This window comes from Manacus vitellinus, unplaced genomic scaffold (assembly GCF_001715985.3).
Source record: "Manacus vitellinus isolate BGI_N305 unplaced genomic scaffold, ASM171598v3 scaffold_25_pilon, whole genome shotgun sequence".
NCBI lineage: Eukaryota > Metazoa > Chordata > Aves > Passeriformes > Pipridae > Manacus > Manacus vitellinus.
The window spans coordinates 4109513-4134628 of NW_021939882.1; the positions used below are offsets into that span (position 1 = coordinate 4109513).

The 25116-nt window shown below is 51.3% G+C and overlaps 1 protein-coding gene across 1 annotated transcript in view; it reads right to left on the reverse strand.

Annotated features, from left to right (window-relative positions):
- Positions 1 to 254: 254 nt before the first annotated feature.
- Positions 255 to 25116, reverse strand: part of SH3PXD2B (SH3 and PX domains 2B) — a 56917-nt gene continuing 32055 nt past the window's right edge. Inside the window, exons 5-12 of the mRNA XM_029960299.1 lie at positions 17357 to 17382; positions 12097 to 12231; positions 10502 to 10606; positions 8375 to 8492; positions 6979 to 7205; positions 6092 to 6141; positions 5752 to 5877; positions 255 to 4872 (exon numbers count right to left, since the gene is read on the reverse strand). Of these exons, the coding sequence (XP_029816159.1) occupies positions 3376 to 4872; positions 5752 to 5877; positions 6092 to 6141; positions 6979 to 7205; positions 8375 to 8492; positions 10502 to 10606; positions 12097 to 12231; positions 17357 to 17382 (2284 nt within the window). The 3' untranslated portion in view covers positions 255 to 3375. The remainder of the gene's footprint in view (positions 4873 to 5751; positions 5878 to 6091; positions 6142 to 6978; positions 7206 to 8374; positions 8493 to 10501; positions 10607 to 12096; positions 12232 to 17356; positions 17383 to 25116) is intronic.

Here is a 25116-nt window from a genome sequence, read left to right on the forward strand (position 1 = left end):
GATCTGCCAGGGTACCCATAACCCTCACCACTCCCAGGCACTGCTGTATGTGGGAGCACAGCCACAGCTGCCAGGGCAGGAGAGCAGCACACCACGTTGCACCCCAGAATTACACCAGCCTCACACAGGTTCACTAAGGTGCTTGAAACCAGTCAAGCAGTTTCTTTTTATTTCTTAAAAAAAAGAAAACAACCCTCCCTTACCCCCCCCCAAAAAAAAATCCTAAACCCACCAAATAAAATAAAAAAAAAAAATCCATCCCATAAAGGTGAAAGTATAGATAGGCATGTACACAGCTACATCTACCTTCTGCTGCCCCCCACCCACCCACAGTAATGTAGATTTATATGCACTTACATAATATAGCGAGACATGGACAAACAAATGGGTTTTGGGAGGTTTAGGGAGCCTGTGAGGAGCAGGGCACAGCAGGGCTGACAGCCTGCTGGGGATGTGCCAAACTGTGGCGTGTCCCCAACACCTGGCTCGTGGGCCCCAAGCCATGGCAATGCCCCCCCTTGTCACAAACCCTGACCCTGGCACTGCAGTGGGTGGTTGGGCATTGGCTGATGGGGTGATGCACCCCGTGGCCAAGCTCGGGGTACTCGTGGTTGCCCTCCTCCTCCTCACGAGGTAGTCGGGGAGCTCGGCCGCATGTGACGTGCAAAGTACAGAGAGGCACAGCCTGGCTTGGGGCACACATGGCTGAACTGAGGGACAGGTATCAGATGGGGGGCAGAGCCCTGCCAGCCCAATGGCTCTTGGTATCTTCCTGACTGGAGTTGTCCAGCCTACAGTCCCTTCGCAGACAGAAGAGTGGTAGGAAGGGGTAAGGCTGCAGGTGTCAGCACATACTGAGTGTGATCCCTGCCCTCTTGGAAGCTCTTTGGGAACAAGGGAGCGATCCTGTCACGTGCTCAATGAGCCAAATACAGTACTTGTGTTAGCAAAATGAAGCACAACCAGTTCTGAGGTTCAGTCTGGGAGGGAAGCGGGAATAGCCCTCATTTAGTGCGGAGGTCACACAAACAACACAGTCCTCTCTGAGGAAAGCCAGGGCAGTGACGTCTCAGAGAGAGCAATAAGAGGCAATTCTGAGATTAAAAGGCTGTTCAGCAAAGACAGAGCAAGGACACAATGCCTGAGAAAAGGACACACAGCCCCTTCACTCCTGCAAGAAACTACCAGAGCGGACTGGGGGATACAGGTCTAGCCCCTTCCTCAGATACAGAGAGGGCTGGATTTGGCTGACAAGCAGCTCTGGCTTAACTCATCCTGTCCCCACTCCTTTCCAAAGCAGAAGGGCTTTACTGGAGCAAGTGATGTGCAGAGTGAAGGCAGTGTTGCTCCCCCAACCCACCCTGCAACTCTCCTGGGAGCACATCAACAACTCAAAATGTGCCACACAAGGAGCTTTGTTAATGGATTGGGTTGCAAATGGATCACTTATTGCCAGCTCAGGTGAGTCACTCTGATCAGAGGCTGATGTGCCACCAGAAAAAACTGCAGGTGAGAGCAAGAGGAATCAAGGGGAGAATGGGGTGCATGAATTCCCATGGCTAAAATTGAATCTTGGGGCTTCTGGATTTTAGACCGTACTGGGATGGTCAGGACTTCTCTATTAGATCTAACCAGCGCTGGGACAAACTGCTCCATCACTGTCCCAGAACAATCCTGGCCACAGGCACCACCATTTTCATCCTATATGCAGACAGAGGGATCTTCAACTCTACATTTTCAGGCTAGAAAATATGAGACAGAGAAGGAAGCAAGCATTTTGGGGAGTGGAGAACACTGCTTCAATTCTGCCAGCCTCAAATTAGAGGGAAAACTGTAATTATTTTCAGCAGCAAAATAATGTGGCTGCAGTAATCACACTTGCAATTAGACCAGAGAGGGCAACAGGGCTTGGTCAACACAAAACCTAACCCTGCCTTGGCTGGGGGGTGGGACTGGATAACCTCCAGATGTCTCTTCCAACCTGAACTATTCTGTGATTCTATGAAACCCACCAAGAGCCAGATTTAAAGCTCTTCTGGACAGAAATGCGGCCCTGAACCTGCAAGTTAGACAAGGACAGAAGGAAAGAAATTGGCACTGGGGAATGACAGCTCATCCATGCTCATCCTCCTGCTGGGATAAGCAACACTGTGGGCAAGATTAGGCTTGGCAGGCAAGGATGTCAGCACTGAAAAATCCCAAGCTCTGCTTGACCTGAAGCTCCCCAAGCAACCTGTCACACAGCGTGAAATGAAAGGACCTGGAAGACAGGCAGGTGGGGTGACAAACAAGGTAAGCAGCCCCTGAGCACCAGACACACCTCACAACTGGTTGTGATGAGGAGCTGAACTCCCACATTCTGGATTGCACTTGATAATATCAGCACCTATGGAAGGACCCACCTCCTGGCTGCTGCCCGCCAGCCCGGGGAAGCTCAGTGGGTCGTGGGAAGGGGTGGTCCCCTATTAGTCCAACAAGCTGGGCAGTCGGTGTGGGAAGGAAAGCAAAGCATCCCTTTTCCAGGGCTTTTGGGGTCATTTTGGTCCTCTGTGCCTTGCATAGTATTCTTCACCAAAACCCCTCTGACGTTTGGTTGTGGTACTGCAGGGGAGAAGCCTGCATGGTGTCCTGGATCAGCACGGAGAGGACCTGTTGGACGAGTATGAGTGGATTTCTCTCCATTTTTTTCCATCAGGAGGATGTTTAAGTTAACACTTGTTGTCACAGAGCAGGGAGGGTCCTGTGGCATTTGTGGGTGGAGCAAGGCACAGCCCTTAACTGGGCAATGCCTGTGCCTGCAGGTGCAGACAGAGCTATAGGGACCCTGTTCTCAGCAATCATTCCTCCTTTTGGCCACATTCCCTATGGCTCTGGCACACACCTGGACTAAGCAAGGTGACCTACAACATTTAACTGTGACCCTGAGCTTCAGGGAAAGGCAAATTCTTTTGTGCAGCCAGATTTCCTTTGTTGGTACCATTCCACCCATAAATCTTTGTTGGTACCATTCATGGTACAGGTGGCAAAATGTTTATCAAAGTCCACCTCCTGAGCACAGAGAACCATGGGAGCCATCATACACCATGAAGCTTGGCCAGGACAGCTCCAGCTGCATGTCTGGGCTGCCAGGATGGCACAGGAGCCTAGTCCTTGGGAGAATGTGGGGAGGAGGGTGGGTGGGAGCAAATGGGTGGGGAGGGGAGGCCAAGCTGCTTCCGCCACGCTGCCGCCAACAGGCACCAGCTGGGATGCGTGGGATCTCAATTATTATCTTTCCTTTTAAAGCCAGCCTCACAGAAAACTATAAATTAATCTGCTAATTAAATACTCAGGTGAGAGACCATGGAACCTCCAGCCGTGCAAGCAGAGGAGTGGCTACGGCTTCTTCCGCAGGTAATTGGAAGGGATCCAGCCCTCCCAGCACGGCCCCCCCGTCAGGACCTTGCAAAACCACCAGCCACTGCTGTTCTTCTCACGAACTTCAAACAAAGTCCCTTCTTTAAAGCTGTTGGTCTCCTCGTCGCCTTCAAAATCCGCCACTGCCACATAGAGAGCTTCCCTGGTAATATCCAGGCTGGAGACAGGGGCTGAGGTCCTCTCCCTGGGCTCCCCTCTCTCCACTGGTTTGGAAATGACCTTTGGGCTTACGCTGCTTTTTGCTTTGGCTTCATCTTGGATGGAGGCAGAGAGGAAGGGCTTGGCTTTCGGAGGAACCAGCATGGGCCTCCCTGGCACTGCAGATGACCTGATTTCAGGCGCTTCCCGTGCTGGGGCCCTCAGCTCCACTGCGGGGCCAGGGGCAGGACCCCCTATTTTCTTGGGGGGGGGTGGTCTGCGAGGTGGCACAACGGGGCGCTGTGGTGGGGCGTCCCTGGCACACGGGGTGTTTGCTGGGCCCAGGGGAGATTTGGGCAGTGCCTCTTTTGTGGTATAGCTGTCCAGCTTGGGCAGGGGCTTGCTCTCCATGCTTGGTCGCTCTGGAAACCTTCCAGGAGCCTCTGAAGAGACCACAGCACTGCTGAAGGAGATTTCACTGGCAGCAGTGTCCTGCTCGGAGGGCTTCTCTGGGCACTTGGCAGGTCTAAGCTTGCTCCGCAGGCTGCAAATGTCCAGTTTATCATCAGCTGGAGGTGGGTCTGTCCGGGGGGATGCAGCAGGCTTTGGCTTGATCTGAGGTCTAGACTTCAAGAATGGATTCTGGGTGATGGGCTCAGGTTTGTCCTCCACAGGCTCAGCTTTTGGCTTGGTTGGCTTGACAATGGGCCGGAGGTTTGGCTTCTTCACCTCCTTGGCTGACACCTTATGTCCACATTCCAGTCCCATTTCATTTTTCAGCTGGAACAGTTTGGCCTTCTCTGGTTTGAGCTCTGGCTTCTTGCTGTCCTTTGGGGCTGCCGACTGCTTGGGTGGGATCATGGGCAAAATCATGCCTGGGGGCTTGGGGGGAGGTCTCTGCCTCTCAAGTAACTCGCCTTCTGATTTAATGATGGACTCCTTCCTGGGCGGCAGGCTGGGCTTCTCCTCTGTGTCACGGTCCGAGATCTCCTCATAGCCCCCGGCAAAGGAAAGGTCCCCACTTTCGGGACCTTCCCGCCCCTTCCAGTCTTTGGCCCACCTTCCACTGCAGTCCGTACCGTTAGGAGGAGCCTCTGGCAGAGGACGGCACGGCCCTGTCGCCTCCTCACTGCTGTTGCCATCGGCCGTGGCGTCACCGAGCCGGAGCTGGGCCATCTCGTTGGGGAGCGGAGCCAGGAAATTCGGCCGGGATGCATTGCTGGTTTTCTTGTACTTATCGATGAAGGTGGCAGGGGCCCAGCCTTCCTTCTCCTCGATCTGGATGTACCACCAGCCGCTCAGGTTCTTCTCAATAACCTGCCGAGGGGAAAGGAAACCTCAGACATCCATGTGGGATCCCTCTCTGCACAAAAGGGTGTCTCCGAAATGATGTCAGGGGGGCACACGGCCTTGGCGCCTCTCCAGCCAAAAACCATGGAATCACAGCACTGGCATCTAATGGGAGGGGAACCCGGTCATGACCTCTGCCAGGGAAGGAGAGCTGCGTGCCATGGAGCTGAGGAACGGAACAGCCGCGGCAAGGAGCTGTTTCCGAGCTGTTCCCCGGAGCGGGATGCCGGGTGCTGGCGGTGGCCACTGCGTGGCACTGTTGGAGCGATCAACCGGCAGCGATGCTGCATGGATCGGACACCGTCCAGTCTCTGCAGCTCCGGGAGTGGGGCTGAGGCCTGGGAGGGGCTGACTGGGGCAGCCTTAAAGGAAAATCCTCTTAGCGAGGGATAAATCACATCAGCACATGGAGAAAGCAAAATCCCATCTGCAGGAGGGATTCTGCCAGCAAAGAGGGTGTGCCAGGAAAGCAGTTCTGGAAGCGCTTTTAACTTTACACCTAGCCTAACCAAGGAAAAAACTACCATCTCTAACCTGATTTATGGTTTGGTTTTATTTTCCATTAGCTCTAACACAGCACCCATGACTGGGGGACGGGAGGCCACCAAGACCATCTTGGGCTCCAAAGTCTGGTGAGCTCATACAAGTTTCTCTCCCACTCTGATGTCAACATTACACAGAGGCAATCACATGTATCACAATGCCCATTTTTCATCCAGAATATCATGGTGAGCAGATCCTCCCTGCCTGGAAGGGGAGCTCCTGCCTGAAACAGGTCCCAGGGCAATGGGAGTCAGGAGCACCGCATTGATGTGAAGATAGGTGAAGGGAAGATGACAGTCTCACCTCTACTTTCATTCCTGCCTGGAAGCTGATGCCATCAGGAATGGTAGTCTGGAAATCAGCGATGGTGTAATATTCCTCTTCCACTTGAGGAGGGACAGGAGGTTTAGGCAGGTTCAAACCACGTGGCTGTGACCAGAAAAAAGGAAACCCATCAGTGTGTTTCTACAGCAGGTGTGACACAACATCCCCACAGCCCACCAGCCTACACAGACAGACACCAGCATGGCCAGGGACAGGGGCAAGATCTCAGGCAAAGAATAACCAGTGACCAGAGCTCCTTTTAGTGCTCTTCTCCCACTCCCTTTGCCATTGCTGCTCTCCTACATCAGCTGGCACTTACTATGGTGAGGTCTCGGCGAGGAGGTGGCCTCTGCCTCATCTTTGGTGACTCTGTGGAGGAAGAATTCCAGATGCTGTTGAGTTCCTGGCTTTTGGTCACGTGTGTGTTTGCAAAAGACAAGACAAAACAGACAGGCAAGGACCAAACCTGCCCCAGGGGAAAGAAACACAAAGGAAGAATCTGTCTCCCTAGCACTCTGAGTAGCAGAGGTCACCCAGGTTTCAAGGGAAGGTAAGGGAAAGGAAGGGAAAGGAAACCAGCTTTCAGTTGTTGCTGGGAAATGCATCTGAGGTGACTACATAAAACTGCTTTTGCGTTGCAGGACTGACCCAGAAGACCTGGCCTGAAGAAGGGTTACAATCATAGAACCACAGAATCACAGAACCACCTGGTTTGGAAGGTGGTTCTGGAAGGTGTGGAAGGTGTCTGTCCCCTGCCATGGGGACACCTTCCACTAGACCAGGTTGCTCCAAGCCCTGTCCAACCTGGCCTCACCACCCTCACAGGTAAAGAATTTCTTCCTAATATCCAATCTAAACCTACTCTCTGTCAGTTTGAAGCCATTTCTGCTTGTCCTTGTCACAACATGCTCTCGTAAAAAGTCCCTCTCCCTCTTTCTTGTAAGCTCTCTTCAGATACACTGGCTTCTGAGAGGAGAGCATCTCCAGATGAATCTGCAGCCTGGGAGGTGATCCCTGCTCCATTTGCTGACCCTCAGCAGGCCCCTGGGAAGTTCTGTGCTTGTGCCCCACCCGTGTGTGCAATGACACCCTTTAGGAGACCCGGCTGCAGAACTCACAGCCCCTGCAAGCCTCTGCCTGACGCCCCATTACCTCACTTGAAAGCTGCTGCAGCCACCACCCACCTGCCCCTGACCGGCCACTTACTGCGTCGGATGTCGGCGTTGGGCAGGGGGCGGCTGTCGAACCTCCCATCCCTCTGCCCAGCGAGCCCATCCTTCTCTCGGCTCGCCAACACCTGCTGCCGGGAGATGCCATCCAGATCCAAGGCACAGGAATGAGCGGAGGAGCCCGGCCCCAGCTTCTGTGAGAACATGTCTCCATTCCCCTTTTTGAGATAGGAGGCAGGGGCCCAGCCTTCCTGGCCCTGGTACCTGTTGGGGCAAGAATGGCAACATCACTGCACCCAAGTGGTGTGGAGCCATTGGACATCCCCGGAGCCAGAGCTCACATGTTGACTGAATGTACCATCTGTCCTGGGCAATACGAGCTCACTGGGTGCTCAGTGGCACATGGGCACCTGGAGGGTTCCAGTCATGACTAATGCTCCCACACAAGCTGGCCACAGCCAGCAGGACAAGGGCTGGGAACAGTGCAAAACCCCATTTTCTTTTCACCTCAGCAATGGCAGCAGTTAAGGAATGAAGCGCACTGGCAGGGGAAGCAGAGGGAAAAAGCAGAAGGCTGCTGCTGGATTGATGTACCTGGTCTTTGGAGAAAGCACAAGCCCTCTGCCTGAGCACCAGCAGCCTGGATCCCTTCCCTGCTCTAAATCCGTTTAGGAGAGACACCAGCCCCGTGACCTGATCAAAAAACCACATCCGCAGAGTCTCCCTGCCATGCTGGAGACTCTCCCCGCTGGCTGGGCTGCAGCCACTACGTTCCGATGGCACCAACTACTGAGCTTGTAATAGCCTTTAGAGCTCTTGTGGCAGCTCTCCTCTGCTTAAATAGTCAATGGATGTGTTTCTGGGGCTGTGCTGCTGCCAAGACCACAGGTTCAATGCAAGGTTAAGAAAATTGCAGCAGTGCTCCCACTATGATCAAGTCCAGCCATTTGCTGGACCACAGATGAGAAAATGAGCTTCCAGCAGAAAACAACTATCAGCTCAGGATGGTCTGGAGCCTTTGGCCTCAGCATACCCTGCATGCAGCAGACCTGGCCCAGATAATGGCCCTTCTCTGCAGGAGCATCTGAACAGAGCCAGAGGATCCAGCCTGCCTCTGGGACACTCGCTGGTTTTCCCATCAGCAGGACATGATGTAACATTCTCACACCAGTTCTCTTTGCACTGCTGGGGCATGTGATGCTGTGACACAGTCCACCTCCCAGCACAGGAAATCAGGGGATTTTAAAGATTCTCAACCAAAGCTGTGCTTGAATATCAACTGGTCTTTGTAGGGATGGAGAGAAATAAGTTCTGGTACTCTGCCCTCCCCAGCACCCCAGACTTGTCCTTGGGTACATCCCACACGCATTGGGTCTCTGCTTTGCACAGCCCCAGCTGCAGTGCCAGGGAAGAGCAAGAGGTAGGGACAGTACCTGATTTTCCACCAGCCCTCCAGGTTTTTCTGGATCACCACCACCACAGCTCCCTTGTCCAGGTTCATTTCATCCTGGTCCCTTGCAGTGTAGGGGTAAATAACAGTGTACTTCTCCTCTGTTGGAAAGAAAGCACAGTTTCATGAGATACTGTTTCATGGAAACCTGGGCTCAGTTGAAAAATGGTTATAAAGTGCTTTAATAAATGATAATTCTTGTTGTAATTTAGGTGCAAACACACAGAGATACACAACCATTCTGAAGAGAAATGACAGTGAAATATATTTCAAAACAAACACAGCTGCATTTGGAAATGTAAACTTTGGAGAGCAAAACAGTTCCTCCTCTCCCTTAGGACTAAAGACTGCCTTTTTACAGCTTGTCACAGAAGCTCTTCCATGCGTCCATTTCAGTTCAAATTTCTTTCACAAAGCTTTTAAAGAAAAACTGTCCCCTATAAGGGGAAAGAAATCCCATGGGCATCAGGGAGCAACTCCTCACACACAGCTCTCAAACCAGTCTACAGCAGCAGGTCTACAGGCATTTCCCTGTTCAACAGCTCCATCTCCAAGACATTGGTCAAAGCCATGTGTGGAGGCTGGAGAAGAGTCTGATGTTCTGTCCATCAGACCAAAGGATGTTAAGCAGGGATATGGATGTTCTTCCCTTCAGGAGGAAGGGAAAACATTCTAACAACCATGCAGACAATATGTCAGACAAACAGAACCATCCATCCACCCCTCTCCCTCACCTTGTCCTGTCCTCTCTGGAAGAAACACAGGAAAATAACTACCTGTGCTTAAGCTGTGCCACAATAGGGTGGAGGCCACCTGGGGAAAAATTTGCCTCCAAAATCCACACCTGGACATTCATATATCCCCACCATGCAGGTTTCCTGGATTTTTCTTCTGTGAGGAGCCACAGCTCTGGAAGGGTCTGATTTCCCACCCACTTCATGTGAAGGAGTCAAAGAGGAGAATGTCCTGTCACATCCAGCAAGACCAAGCTAGTTCTTCTCCTCCTGACCCCACCTGAGGCACCAGTCCCAGGCCAGGGCTCAAAGTTACTTTTACAGGAACTGAGGCAGCAGTTGGAAGAAGTCTGTGTACATGTGCTGGGGGAAAGCAGAAACTCCAGTCTCTGAATCCAAAACAAGCCTCAAATTGTGAGAAGGAACAGCTGATAGAGGAAAGGGATGTGGACACGAGTAGGCCTCATGGAAGGATGAGGAGCAGGTATGGCACACACTGTGGCCTGACACAAGCAGGGCTCATCACATGCAAAGCAAACAAACATGCACACAACAAGGCTCCAAGCACAAAACATGGGCAGCCAAGAAAGTCTCTGTGAAGTCCACCTTGACCCCATCCACTGGTGTACAAGTCCCCAAGAGTCCGACGGCGGCCAACGTGCCTGGGCAGAGACCAGTATCTCCATGGGACTGGGAAGAGCATGTTGGGGAAGCAGGAGAAGGACAAGAGAGGATGTGAGGAGGCAACACTTCAGGTCCAAGAAGAGACAGGGCTGGCAGCAGAGAGTGGTACAGAGACTGTTCTCACCTGGAGCCCTCTGGGGCCCTTCCCCAGTCTGAGCCCCCCTCCCACCTCTGCCTGCCCAGAGGAGGGGCTGAGCCAGCTACTGCACTGCTCTGAGCACACAGCAATCACCACAAAGGATGTGCTCTCCAGGGACATTTGAGATTTGCTTTAAGCAAAGGCTGCAACCTTGCTATTCCCATAACGTGAGCTCAGGCATGCTCTTTGTTCTGCATGTGTTGAAGACACATGATTTGTCCAAGGACCTGGGCTTTGCTCCTCCTCCAGTGCAGGTAAAAGCTCCCTGGGGCCTAGAGGAGGCACTAAGGTGGCAGGAGTGAGCATTCCCTGGAGGTGCCACCTTCAGCCCCTTCTGTGGGGGAGCAGGGATGCCACCAGTCACACTGCCAGTACCCAGCTGCCCCACTCCTGCTGCAGCACTGGAGCTGCTGAGCAGGCAGGACCATTCCGGGCAGCACATGTGGGTTTGTCCTTTCCCTGCCCAGTTCAGGGAGGGTGATGCAGTACTGCCAGGAGCTCTAAGTAGTTGAACAGGAAGAAGCTGGGGTAGATGCCTCCAGTAGCTTCTTACCTTCATCAGGCTGCATTGAGAACTCATCCTGGACTCCATCCTGAGCCTCCAGGCAGGTCGCCGGCACCCAGCCTTGCTCTTCCAATGTGCTCACAAACCACCACCCTGAGAATAAAAAACAGCAGGTGGCTCAGCCAAGGGCTCACACCAGCCAGAAAATCTCTTCCCTCTCCAAACCACGAGTGTGGGGGGCTGTGACCTCTCCTTGCTGCCTGCATGGGAAGCTGGGGGGGGCCCCAAAGCAACAGAGCCAAGCACTATCCGAAAGGGACCACAGACAGGAGCATGGGACAACTGCAGCTGAATGACATGGAAATGTACAATTCTCTCCCCAGGAAAAACAGGAGAGGCTCTCAGAGATTAATGTCTCCAGCCACCACATTTGCTCTACCTTTTTTTCCCCCTTCATGGTTCATTTTCCCTCAGCCTGGGTCAGCAAGTCCAGGCTAATTAGCAGAGATGAATACCCTGTCTGTGAATCGATAGCTGGCTCCTGCTGTGCTCGCCTTCTTTACATTTGTGGAAACAGCAAAATTGAAAAGCCACGAGCAACTGCAGGATTAAAACATGAGCTCTCCCAGTGGAAACCCAGCCAGCTCCACAGTGGCCACAAGCAATTCTGGGCCACCCTGTGTGCCCAATCAAAATAAGTATGTGCTCCTCAGTTATTAAAAGCACAAGCTATTTGTGTCTTCAGGGGAAAAAAATAAAGACTGAGTATTATCCTCAGAACCTCACCAGTGAGTCATTTAGAAAAACAACTAGATTGTTGGGGAGGGAATCAGCTACCTGCATGGGAGGGAAAATCAGGGCTGACCTTTGATAAATAAATTATTTTTCATTGCTTTTGAACTGGCTGTGCTAATAGGTTTCATTTGCTTGAGGGTAGCTTTAATTTTTCTCATTCTCAAACACAGCTGCTGGTGCAACTGATCCTCCAGGGACCAGTTTTCCAGAATTTAAAAATCTATTTTCATGATTTAACTCCCCCCCCCCCCCCCCGCCCAAGCAACTTCTGTAAACTTCAGGGAATGAATTCCCCTTTTCAACAAACTACAGAATTTGGGCCCATGACCTGACTAGATCCCTTTGCAGAGGTTAAGAGCAAGTTTAAGTTTTGAAGCAAGCGAATAGCTCGGCTGCCTGCCCCGCTGTGTTCGGAGGCAGGAATTGTGAATGCACAATAGGGGCTTTCATGGGCACCATGAGAGTGTCCCCCTCTGTCAATAAAACAAGCCTGCCAAGTTCGGGAACGGCTTTTTGTCCTCAGGACCCATCGGCCAAGTTTTTCAGCACAAAGAAGCACAAAGTAGAGACTGAAGAAGCTGGACGGTGCCTGGTGCTCAGCACATGGATAGTCAGACCCTTCCCTTAGAGACAGCTCTGAAGTCTTGTCCGCACTCCTACAGACCAAAGCTTCTTCCTCCACATCCCACCTCAGCTCATCATCCAAGGACACCCCTGCGAGGAGCCTGGAGGCTGTTTCGTTTAAGGCCCTATTAGGAAAACACTGAGAGTACAGGATTGCTATTCCTACCCCTGCTCTGTGACACAGAGCAGACCCAAAGCCCTCTGCCAAGCCAAACTCTCTGTACCTGATTCGTTCTTCTCAATGATATCCACCAACTGGCCCACGCACAAGCTGATCTCGGAGCTCTCCTGCTTCTGGTAGTCCGCCACCACGACATACTGCTCCAGCACCAAGGGGTCGACCGAGGCAGAGTCAGCTCCTGCACAGGGGGGACAAGAACCGACCCGTGTGCCAGGGTCAGCACAGGCCACCGCTCCCGAGCACCTGCTGGCCTGCGAGCAGCTCCAGGACACCCTGGGGACCCCAGCGTGAGAGACGTGAGCCAGAGGCTTGGGCACAGTGAGGAGGAGAGAGATCAAACCAGCAGCCAGGTGAGATGGGTACAGCCAGGTGAGACCTTTTGCTTGCTGCCCACTTTCCTGCTCACCAACAGAGCCATCCAAGCAACCTCACCACCACCAGAGATGCTCACAGCAGCCTGGACCTGCTTTCAGAGACTGAGGGGGTTTGGGGGACCTTCCTGTGCACTGGCACCAGCTGCCCCAATGCATGGACCAGCTCTGACCCCAGCTCAAAACACTCAAACTGCAGTGGGTTCTGCTGGGCTAAAGAGTAGAAGGTGGAAGGTGTGTGTAGGGCAGAGCAGCATCCTCTGTCCTCATCGCCCTGGGGTATTCAGACACCTCGGTTTGCTCTGCTCTCTGCCCGGCTCCTCCTGCTGCAGATCCAAATTTCGTGTCAGAAAAAGAAAAAAAACAGGCCAAGGAGGAGTGAACTGGCAGGACGCACCGGGAACAAAGCCTTCCTGTGTCCAGAAGGAGGCCGACACCGGAGGAGAGCCGGGGGAGAGTCGGGGGCGGCCGGATCGCCGGGTGCGGAGCCGGGCCGGCGGCAGGTGGCACTGCGGGATAAGATCGGGATACCGGGAGCACTGCGGGATACGGCGGGACACGGGGAGCACTGCGGGATAACCCTGGGATAACGGGTACACCGCGGGATACGGTGAAAGATCTTTCCTATGGGGGAACCTATTGTAGGGCATAGGTTCCTCCATAGGAAACCTATGGGGCCATACTCATCCCAAAAGGGTATGAGTAGAGATGGACAAGATCTAGCAAGTCTTCAGGATTCCTAGGATGCTGCCTCACAGAGAAGTTCTTCTGTGCACAAGGCACAATCTCTCCAGCTGGTTCTGAGAAAGAGACCACAACCAAGATTTAAATGAACAATGTGTTTTCGAGACATCTTCCTATTTAAAGGAAGAGGAGGCAAATTGTCTGTGTTAATCTGCTATAAACAGCACTCTGCAGAGCTCCAGGTGAGCTGGCCAAGTGCAGAGGATCTGTTACTGCTAAAGAAAGCTTCCTCCATACCAAACCCCAGAGGTGGGGCACCAGACAGAATTAAAAATAGCCCTCTAAAGTGAATGGTGGATGCCAGGACTATCTGTTCTACTAGCTCAATTAAAGGTTTGTATTTAAAGTGATCTGAGGATCTACCCAGCCCTTGAGAGAAGAATAACAGCTATAGGAAGAGATAAGTACTCTCCTTTCTGCCTCCTTTGCTGTAATTACACCCGTTTCTCTGAGGCTATTTGTAGTTTCAGCAGCCAATTCTGGATCCTCCAATGTACCTATTAAACCAGCAACAAAAGTGGTAAACTGAGCTTGGAGGAAGAAGTAGGTGGTAATTTCAGGAGCATCTTCACCTGGCATAATCGTCCTCAACCACAAAAATACACACTACAGTTAACAACAACATCCTGTATATGGACAGACTTGGGTTTCTCAAAAATAGCAGTGGTGTAAAGCTTCCCAGCTAAGATGGGAGACAGCACTAAAGCTCTGCACCTGGGGAGGGGAGGAAGGATTAGTACAGTCCCACAGGAGAGTGAGTTTTGCAGACAGCTCAGGCAGGGGCACAGACTGTGCATCCTCAACACTCTCCACTTGTGAGACTGACACAAACGTGGCTAGAGAAGGGATGTGCCAAAAGACCACTGAGGCCCCTGGACTGGACTTGCAGAACTGATGCTTGCTGTGGATGCAGCAGAGCCACTGGTGAGATGCTCAGCACATCCCAGAACCAACCCAAGGGCTGCTCAGTGCAGTGACCTTGCTCTCAAGGCATGTTGCAGATGGGTCAGCCCAAAAATTGTTGCAGGTTTTGTTTGACCAGAGATTTGAGGGCTGTGTTTTCACTGCTTCTCATCAGACTGAATACTGTGGTTTGGGGTCCCTCTGCCATTGCAGCCACACTACATAGCACAACAAAAAAGACATGGCCACATAAGAAAGCATCTAACACAAAACTGGCAGCAGGGTATTTGAGGTTTCTGCCAGCCTCCTTGAGCAGCTCCAACCAAATATAAACTCTGGAGACAGTTTCAGGATCCCCTGCACTAAGTCAGTGCTGCAACAAACCCATGACTCTCCATCTGTGCTTTCTGTTCAACTGTGAGATGAGGAGAGAACAGAAACGCCTTGGGGACTGATATGATGACTACTTTTAGATGTACCTAAATCAGTGGCCAAGTCAGTCTTCAGAATCCCAGAGACTGAGGGATAACCTGCCCCTCTCAAGCTGCAGGCTGAACAGAGACCAGGCCCACACCTGAGGCTCACAGACATGTGGGATTACAAACACTGGTAAAAAACCTCACCGAAGAAAGCAGATGTTATTACCAATGCTCACAATACACCGTGCCCTCCTCTACACAGCAAATGTCACCTGAGTCTCTTGGTCACCACAGGAGGCTGAGGGCAGGCAGCACTCTAACCCACTTCACATCCCGGTGTTTGCTTAAATCCAATTTCCAAACAGGGCTTGCTGCTGGCAGGAGTTCAGAGTTCTTTCCAACACCCTCCTCAAGAGCAGTTCACCCCTTCTCTGGCAATGCTGGGAGAAATAAGCAATTGGGAAACTGCTTATTAGAAAATTCTCATGATTTTTGTTTGTTAGCAGCTATTGGATGACCCCTCCTCAGGGAGATCCTGGATTAGCGTTCTTTTGTGCCTTGCTGCATATTTGTTACCTCAGAGCAGGGCTGGCTTGAGGACCTGATGAATCTCCTCAAGGTATATGAGGAACTGGGGTGACAGCAGCAGAACCAAACTCTGTTTCTGCTGCCAGAAAATGCAAGAGAGTGAGAGGAGTCTCTGAACATGTCTGGCATGAGGCATCAACCGTTCCTGCAAGCAAACACCTTTCCCTGATGGCTCCTGCACATATGCCAGCTGCCATGGGCAGAACTTCACATCCTGCCCTGCCAGAGCAGGCTCTGGCTTGGCTGTTATCCAAACTCTTACCATTCTCTCCCTCTCAATATTGTCAAGTGAACAGCATCCCAAAGAGTGTTTTCTCTTTGACCTCAGCAACATCCCTGTGACCCTTACAAACTCACCATGCCAAAGGGATGGCAGAGTGAAGCTGTCTATGAATGCAGTGGGAAGGCAGGATGAAGCTGTTTACACGAGCAGGAGAAAAGTTCCTGCTTCTTTAACAGCCAGTGTCCTTAAATTGAATTTTGCCCTCAAAGAACTGAGTTAGGCAGCAGAAATTTTCTTCCTCTTCTTCTCAACCCTAGAGAGGCCTTCTCTTCTCTTGCCTATGTAAGTGAACAGAAGTAAAAGTGACCTAAGCCCATATTGATCTCATAGGGAAACACAACACTCTTCCCTTACTCACCAAATGTTCCTGCTGAGGCAGCACACAAGAGAAGGTTTCAAGATGAGGGAGACTGTATCTTTGTTTTATATTTGTTTCATCAAAACAGGAGAAGGAAAATATTTGCAGTCTTTTTTTGTTCCCACCCACAGCCAGATGCTTCTCTCTGCCTCCAAAGCTAGGTGAAGATTCACTTCAGAGCAAGAAAGCCAGTACTGCAGTCTGTGCTTGCAAATGGCCCATGAGAGCTTTAAAATGACCATCCCAATGTCCTGCTTTGACAGAGAGCAGTCAGAGTTTGAGGAGAAAATGTTGTCCAAAGATTTAACCCCATTCGTAAAACCCTGTTAGTCCATCAAGAGAGCACCCAACTATGACCTGCCTGTGAGAACAGACCAAAACCAGGAGCCACTGTTCAAGTCAACAACATCAGAGCTTTCCACGTGCATCCTCCTACAGCTAGTCTCAGTTAAGACACTGGGACACCATAAGCTCTTGAAGGAGGGATGACCTGCAGCTCCAGTGGAAAAAAAGCGGAAACAAGTCTTTGAGTCTCCCCTGTACTTCTCTCTCCTCCAAGAGGAACCCACTCATCTACAGGTGAATTTGCTTACACAGCTTATGGCAGTGCCAACTCTCTGGCCAAAATCCTTTCCACCACCTATTTCAGAAGAATCTCCATCCAGCCAAGGCACAGAACTTCTTTCCCAAGGAACCTCACACTATTTTTAAATCTGCAGCTTCAGAAAGATGCCTCCTTAATCCACAGATCAAAGGCTCATCCACTCCTCTCTCCTTCTCCTCTCTATAGGCTAAAATACACCAACTAGGGTTTATTTCAGAGATGTTTCCCTCTATGAGGAGCAGGGGTAAAGTATCCCAGCCCCAACTCTCTTCCCAAAGCCAGTGCCATCACAAAGCAGGACCTATTGCTGCATTGGGAGACTTTCCACCTCACACTGATCACAAGGCAGCTCAGACATTCCTCTGGATTTTTGAAATTTTGCATCCCCATCCCTGCAGACCTTCACCTAGGACCTGTGGCACATCCCCTGCACCAAGAGCCAAGCCCCAGCCCCAGCCCGCCGGACCTCGGCTCCACTACTGCCCCGTGTCCACCAGCCACCACAGAAAGCTACCAGGGATGTGACAGCCTCTTGCAAGGGTCTTGCCCACCCAGCCTGAGCAGGTGTCCCCCCAGAGAAAGGCAAAGCAAGAGCAAGGGCCGGGCAGCGAGCAGCTGTTAGTACCTCTCTGCAGGAAAGAGGCCGTTCTCTGGATAAACCCTGATGAGGAACAAAACGAACGGGAGACAAGGCATGAGGCGGGGAGGGAAATGAACCTGGGGGCGGCAGCAATGGTGGCAACAGCTCAATTAATGATTGAAAGGGGAGGCCAGCACAGTGTGGAGAGCTGTGGGCATCTAACCCACCTTTGGGAGCGCCACGGGAGGCACAGGGGACATGGGATCAGGACTTGGAGGCTGCAGTGAAATCCCAGGTGGATGGAGGGGACACACTGTGCTGGGAAGTCCCACAGGGGAGCAAAGCAGGGGTTTGTCTTGCCATGGGGCCAGGCCCTTGCCCTGCTCCAGGAGACCACAGCTGTGGGTGAAAGGAGGAGTTGGTGTAACCAGCAGAGAGGAAAGGAGTCCTTACCAGACCTCTTCTTTCCAATGGGCTCCCTGAAAAAGAGAAGGAAGAGCATCAGCAGAGGGATGGGGCAATTGGGTTGTTGGTCAAGTGACAAACCACCCAGGAAAGCACAGCAGTGCTTGGCCCTGGTGGGGCCACTGACCTCCCTCAACCAGCTAATGTCTCCACGGGTGACATGGGGCACCACCCACCCTGCAAAAAGCCCATCTCTCCTCTCCTTTCATTTAGTAATTTAATGTTTTGTCTTTCCCAGGGGAAGCCTGGGTTTCTGGCCTGGCCTCCTTGGTGGCTTGGTCTGACAGCTACGACTCCCACCATGTCACTTGGTGAAGGTGGGTGGATTGGGATGATAAGGCAGCAGTCAGGAGCTAGGGAAGCCAAAACCCCCAAAACTGCTCCCAGCACAAACCACAGCTCCCACAGAAGTGGGTGCCAGTTTGAAAACAGACAAAGAGGGAAATACTAGAGTTCCTCCATGTCCCATGCTTCTCTCAGGGACAAGGTTGGGGAGTGAAGAGAAAGGGGAAATCATTTATACCCCAAAACAGGACAAGTCATTAAAGTGTTGTTGAAAGGATGAACACCAGGGCTGTGCAGCCTTCAGGACAGAGCAAGCAGGAGCTATTGGTGGTTGTGAGGAGGCAATGGGGGAGCTTCAGCCCAAGTCCTCTCACTTTGGCTGGCCCGCTGACCGCACCACTGATGAGATGGCTTAGAAACTACTGGTCCTGGGTCCCTTCTCTGATCTGAATGTTGCCAAGAAACATGGTTGCTGAACAGCCTCAAAACCAGGGCACAAACACAACTCTCTGCAGGCACAATGAAATCCAAACCAAGGAAAATATGGGCCCAGAAAAACCTAAAAAACCTCCGAGTAACAAACTAAGACACCCAACCAGCCTGAAATCCAAACAAATGGACCAGCCCTGTTCCCAGCTCAGCCACAGCAGTCCATGCTGCCACAAAAGGGCTCTCAGCACTTTCACATAATTCACCACTCTGGCCTCAAAATGCTGTGGTAGCGTGGGCTGATGGTTACCAGTTCCCTCTTCACTTACAGAAGACATTGCTCTCCCCACTCCTCAGACTCACACGTGTGAATGGTCAAGACCATCTGACCAAGGCAAAATATTCTGGTACCAGGAGATAATACATTGAGTCTTGTTACTTCCAGGAGCAGTAACAAGCATAGCGTAGGGACTAGAGTTTCCAAGGAGGAAAACATTCACCTGGTGGTAAGAGGACTCTCCTCAGACTTTGAGCTGCCTGACCACTGCTTGGAAAATTGGCTGGACCACCCCAGATGGACTGCAGGAGCCCCTTCATCTGCTTATCATGTCCACTGGCAAAACTCTCCCTCCCTCCCTGTTTTCAGGCTATGCAGAGAAATCCCTCCATGCTCAGTGAGAAAGCCAGAGCTGGGCTATGCTTCATTCTCTTTCAAGCTTACCTGCATTTTTAGACTGTAATTAGCTGTAGTCATTTTATTCCCCTAGAGTCACAGGGTGATGTGGGGACTTGGCTGCCTTTAGGGCTCACCCATCCTGGGAATGTGTTCTGCTGGCAATGCCTTCTCCTCCCAGTCCCTCTCTCCCTCTGCACCTTAAACCTCTGGTACTCATCCATGGAGGTATCAATAAAATTAAATGAAATGCAACGAAGTTGGACCAGAAACAAATGGGACATTGTTATCTAGAAACTGTAGACTGTTGAGTTCAGAGATCACAGACTGTGCAAAGACCTGAATGCCATGTCCCAGGTACAGAGACCAATGGAGGAATCTACTGGACAGAGCATCCCAAAGACTCTCTATTTCTATAGAGAGACTGCATTGCAGAACTAAATTAAAGTTTATTAATAAGCCCCATTAAATTCATCCCAGTTCAATGGTACAGCAGGGAAGGGAGGCAAAGCAAGGCCAGATGAACCCACTGGAGAACAGCAGGTGGGCATGGCACCCTCATGCTGACTGCAGGGTGCTGATGGAAATAACTGTTGTTTTTCCCCTGCCTTCTGCTAAACCTATTACTGTAACTCATCCCCCTGTTTCCTTTCACCGGCTGCTCCGTCTGAGTGAGGGGGCAAGGAAGGAGCTGCAATTTCACTTTGCTGCTGGGTTGTTCCTGGCAGGGTTACAAAGAGCTGCAGGTCTGAAGACCAGCAGCCTCAGCCCACCACCTCAGAGAGGACAAGAGCTCAGACAAGACAGGAAACAGCAATAAACTCCCGGCAGCATCTCCTCCTCCCCGATCCCAGTGGACCAGAGAAAGTCACGCACCAGAGCTTGCAGGCACGGCTTCCTGGAAACTGGAGGCTCCAGAAGAAGGGAAGGAAAGGCCACTTTGCCTTCCACTGTAAAACTCATTTAGCTCCAACCCCCACACCAGCCAGGCTGTGCAGATGAATCAGCAGCCACAGCACAATTACAAGGCACCAATACACAGCTATGGCTGTGTGCCACCAACCAGCCCCACAGAGCTTCCCAGGTGCTAAAACTCAGGAATGGTTCTCCAGCTGCTTCCCATAACATTCCCACTGATGGCAAGGGTTCCTATGTGCCTGGAGTCTCACTTAAAGCTCTGAGCCAACAGGACAGTCTCAGTGGGCTCAGTTCAGTGTCCTTCAAGAACCTAATAATCCCCTGGAGCAATCCTGAAAGGAAACTTCTCCACATGGAGAACTCTTAGCACCAATTAATACTCCTCATGGCACTTTTTTTTTTCTTTTTAGAAAAAGAGGGTCAGGTTTCTCAAGCATCTTCTCTAGTGTATCAGACAGCATCCCTCTGGATCCAGTGATGGGAAGAAGTGAGGTGGGGAGCACAAGGGTTCAGCAAGGGTGTGAGGCAAAGTGGAGAGCCTGGGAGGCAGGTTGAGAACAAACACAAAGATTTTGTTCTTCAACAATATGTAAGTGAACTGTTAAACTATTTACTGCAGGATGCTGGGGACACTGAAAGTCTGCATGGTCTTACAGGGTCATAATTCAGGCAAGAAATGTTAATTAAGTCATTAATTATAAAACCAGGTAAACCCTAAAGGCTAGAACAGTGATGAAGAAGAGTTGTTACAGGCTTGCTTGGCTTTAAACTCTTTTCTAAGGCATGTTTGGTGGCTGCTAGGCCAGGAAGGGCCCTGAGCTGCAGGTGGCCCTGAGGCTGCCATGTAGAAAAGCCCACCTTGCAGCGGGACTCACGAGAGGAAGGTGCCCCAACATGTGGCTCAGGGACCTCAGCACCATCCCTGATGCCCCACAGCCCTGGCCTCAGTGAGCTCATGGAATAGGTGAAGGACAGTGGAACACTAACAGAAGGAAAATAACTCCAGCTGCTGCAAAACCACACAGGAGCCACATCAAGATGAGATGGATCTGAGGTCAGCATTCCCAGAAAACATCTCCCGCATAAAAAAACCCTCTCTTAGTAAAGAAAAAATTCCTTCTGGAATACAGTAAGGTTACCAAAATAGCTATCAGGAGGTAGTTCATCTTCTAAGTATTCAGCAAGCTTGGAGATATTAGAAAAATTTATGCAGGCAAGAGAGACTGAGAAATGGGGGTACAACAGAGCTCCTGTTTGGGAGAACTGATGTTTAGCAAACGCTCCAGTGAGCTCTGAATGGAGCCCCTGTCCCCACACTCCAGTGCCAGGGCTGCCCCTGTGTTTAACCACTGGAGAATCAGCCAAGCTGAGCCCTCAGGCTCAGAAACCTGCTCTGTTAGCACAGAAAACCAAGTGCTCTGCCCATGCAACTGGCACAAAGCGTATTTTTGCAGAATGGATTCAACCCCTCTGATATTTCTGTCTGTTGTCATCTAGGAAAGATAGTTCTCAGCAGAAAGGGAAGGAGATGGCTATTTTGGAGCTGAGATCCTGGTGAATCTGCACGTAGGCATCAGGAGAACTGTGAAACAAACAGTTCAGTACACAAGCTGTAATTTGTCTGGATAGCAGGGCACGACCCAAAAGCCACAAGCCAGCAAGTATCCAAACCAAAAGCCATCAATGCATGGATCTCTAGTTGACCAGCAAAAGCTCCTGGAATGGCTTCCTCCATGGGGCAGTCACTCCATCCTGGAGTAGGGACCTGAGCCTCCTCTTCTTCTAGTTCATGCCCCTATTACTCCCCAAACACCACACAAAGGTGACAAGGAAAACTTTTGCTCCTGGCACAGCTCAACTACAAGGAAAGGTAAGCACACAAAAAGCTACAGGGAAGCAGGAAGAAAAGAGATTTGCTTAAGGAAGATACTGGCTACAAGTCTGCACTTCCAATTTATGGAAATGAGGGAAAGGAACAGATTTTCTCCCTGTTTTAATGATGGAAATATGCTTTTGTCAATCATCCTCTTCTGACACTTTGGACCAAACACAAATCTTTTACCCACAATGGCTGTCAGTACTATGGTCCTAAGCAGGACCTTTCATAGAATCACAAAATGGTTTGGGTTGGAAGGGACCTTAAGGATCATCTCATTCCAACCCTCTGCCATGGGCAGGGACACCTTCCACTAGACCAGGTTGCTCCAAGCCCCATCCAACCTGGCCTTGAACACTTCCAGGGACGGGGCAGCCACAGCTTCTCTGGGCAACCTGTGCCAGGGCCTCACCACCCTCACAGGAAAAAACTTCTTCCTAATATCCAATCTAAACCTACTCTCTGTCAGTTTGAAGCCATTCCCCCTTGTCCTGTCATTCCAGGCCCTTGTAAATAGTCTCTCTCCATCTTTCCTGTAGGCTCCCTTCAGGTACTGGGAGGCCACAATTAGGTCAGCCTGAAGCCTTCCTTCTCTTTTCCAGGCTGAACAAACACAGTTCTCTCAGCCTTTCCTCATAGGAGAGGTGCTCCATCCCTCTAAACATCTTGGTGGTTTCCTCTGGACTAGCTCCAACAGATCGATGTCCTTCCCCGTACGAGAGACAAGTTGGCCCAGTCAGATCACATCAGGCCTGAGACTCCTTTTAGCCCAGTTCTCCCTTCCCTGATTTATTTGGGCTGGTGCCTGCCCGGATTCCCTGTCAGTCTCCATGTGGGAAGCAATCTCCTACTGTGACTGCCAGTGCCACCCCCACATCACTGCACAGCACCAGGGCTTCGAGGGGTTACTGACAAAGTGAGGCTGCTGCAGGAATAACCTCATTAGCAGCACACCCTTTCCTCATCTGGTCAGCTCTCACCTCATTTCCAGGCACCTTCCAGCCCGGATGGCACAGGCAGCCCCCGGCACTGAGAGCCCTTTGCTGATTCAGCAGCAGCTGGGATTCAGCTGAACCCTGGGTCCTGCCCATCCCCTGCTCCCTCCAGTGATGCTTTCCCTGGCAGGGAGGAGCAGGGTTACTCCCTCTGCACTTGGTCCTCCACCCCAGCAAAGAAAACATACACAGCAGCAGAGCTGAACTGCCCTTGAAACGCCTCAAAATCCTCTCCCTCCAGCCACGGGCTGTTTGGCAGAAAGAGCAGGAAGGCATGTTATGGATGTGAGCTCAGAGGATACCCAGGCATACAGAAAGGAAGAAAATAGTTTTTAAAAGCTGTGCCTGTGCCCCCACTGGAAAAAAAAAAAAGGGTTCACAATCCAAAAGGTTCAAACCAGTAACTTTAAGTGTCTTATACCTGATGGGCTGCTCAACTACCAAAAAGAAAATAATGAAAGATGCTTTAAATTCGAGAGGTTTCTCCTGTCACCAGCCTCTGGGAAGCTCCTCCAAGACGGCTCCTTCCCCACCAAATCCCACTTGTAACTGTGGGGAATGGTTAAATAACTACTCAGGAATATTAATAACTTATTAATAACTACTATTGTATTGTTTACTACAGAGTTAACCTGGGCTCCCTCATGTTGCACAGCCGAAATTCAGCTGGCGAGGAGAGTGAGCAGCTGAATGCCTTGACTCAGCAGTGGCTTTGTGCCCAGCCATTCAGACTTCCCCAGCCTTATTCCAGAAACTCTCTGCTGCGGTTAAAAACAGCTTCAAATTGAAAAAGGGCGGGTGGGAGGTAAGGGGGGTATGCACAGCAACTTCCCACCTCAACAGCCGGACATCCTGCTGTTGGTCAGACCTGCTGAGATATGTGGGGAGCAGGAATTTGATGACTCCTCTTCTTTGAAAATATAGGGATTCCATCCAACACTGAGGAGAAAAATCCCACATCCCCCCAGACTGCAACTTTCTGGAGATTTCTTTTTCCATAACCATTTCTCTTCTCTTTCTTCCCCTGCCCCCTTTGCATTGCTCAGTAGAGTCAGCTCTTCCAAATTTCTTCCAAATTCAGCCTCACTGACAAACCACTGGGCAGAAGCTGTTGAGTTATCCCAGTCCAGAGCTTGCTGGACAGGGATCCACATCACAAAAGCCACCAGTTGTCACTGCCAGTGGAAAAACTGCAATCTCTGTCTGCTTTCCTGTTTGAAGTGGTCTGTCCGGGCAGGAGTACACAGGAAAGTTGGGGATGAGGAAAGAGGGGATAGAGGAAGGGCTTCACTTCCCTCTTCCACCCTCCAACTGCTGGAGACTCCTGTCTCAACTCCACTTTTGGCTGTAATGTCCCACACAACTAGTAGTGATGGTGGAAGAAGGAGGCACAAAGTCAGTATTTGACCCTTTCCCTCTCCACAGGACAGGCTGGAGCTTGCAGAGCAGGCAAGAGATTGAGAAGGGCTAAGGAACTCAGCTTACAGGGATGGGATCCAGCAGTGACCTGTTTGTGTTGGTGCTCCCAACACCAGCACAGGGACACTGAAGGGAGCTGCACTGCAGGAAAGCAGAGAGCCCTGGCTTGGCCCAGAGAGAGCTCCAGTGCTGGGGAAAGCAGACACCACAGGGGCCTGGAGACAAATGCATGGGCTGTCCAACCTCCTCTTTCCTTTCCCAGACACTGCCAGATCCAAGGACTAAATTCACCCTTTGCAGCTAAATCAGAGCTCCACAGACTGCAGTCAGCTGTGGCCCCTGAAAGGGGTTTGACATCCTGGGGTGATGCAAGTCAAGGGGACCCTCACCTGCATCCCAGACAAAACAGCATTCAAAGGCACATCCATCAGCACTCAAAGGCACATCCCCTTCAGTGCCACCAGCTGCCACTCTTGTGGGCATGCTGGGACCAGAGGTGTCAACCAGGGAAGCCAAGGGAGAGGACAGAGAGCAAAGGCTCCCACCCATGGAGCCCTGAGAGTGGCTGCTTGGCTTGGCACCGAGCGTGCTGACCAGTCCTTTTACCCTCCCTCATTCCCGCCTTTCAACCACCCAACATAAAAATCTTCCCTTTTTTTTTTTTTTTTCCCCACTCCGTTCATGGCCTGGCTCCCTTTCAAATTCCCGGAGAAAAGTATTTATCTGCTGGATGAATGATGACATCCGGCCAAACCCCAGACACGCCATCACGTCTGATCCAGCCCAGCCGTCTATCACAGCTCCCATCTCGTTACTGGTAACCTGGCGACCTGCCAGCACTCGGGGCTCAGGAACAGGCTCCCACCAATCTCTCCAGAGGAGAGAGAGTCAAGGACTTTTATTAATTAGCATTTTGTATTGTAGCTAATAAATACCCCTCTGGCATTCAGAATGGGATGGGGAACACAATAGAGATGTCCTTGAGATGCTGTAGCGTTTTGCTGCTGGAAGCAGACAGAAAAGAGCCACCCAGTAAGTCCTTCTGTGTGCTGCAAGCTTGCCTGCCCTCCCTGGAGAGGAGCAGACAAGGGGGAGGCATGACTACCACTGGATTCAGTGGTGCATCACCTGCTCGCCCACCAAGAACTGCAAA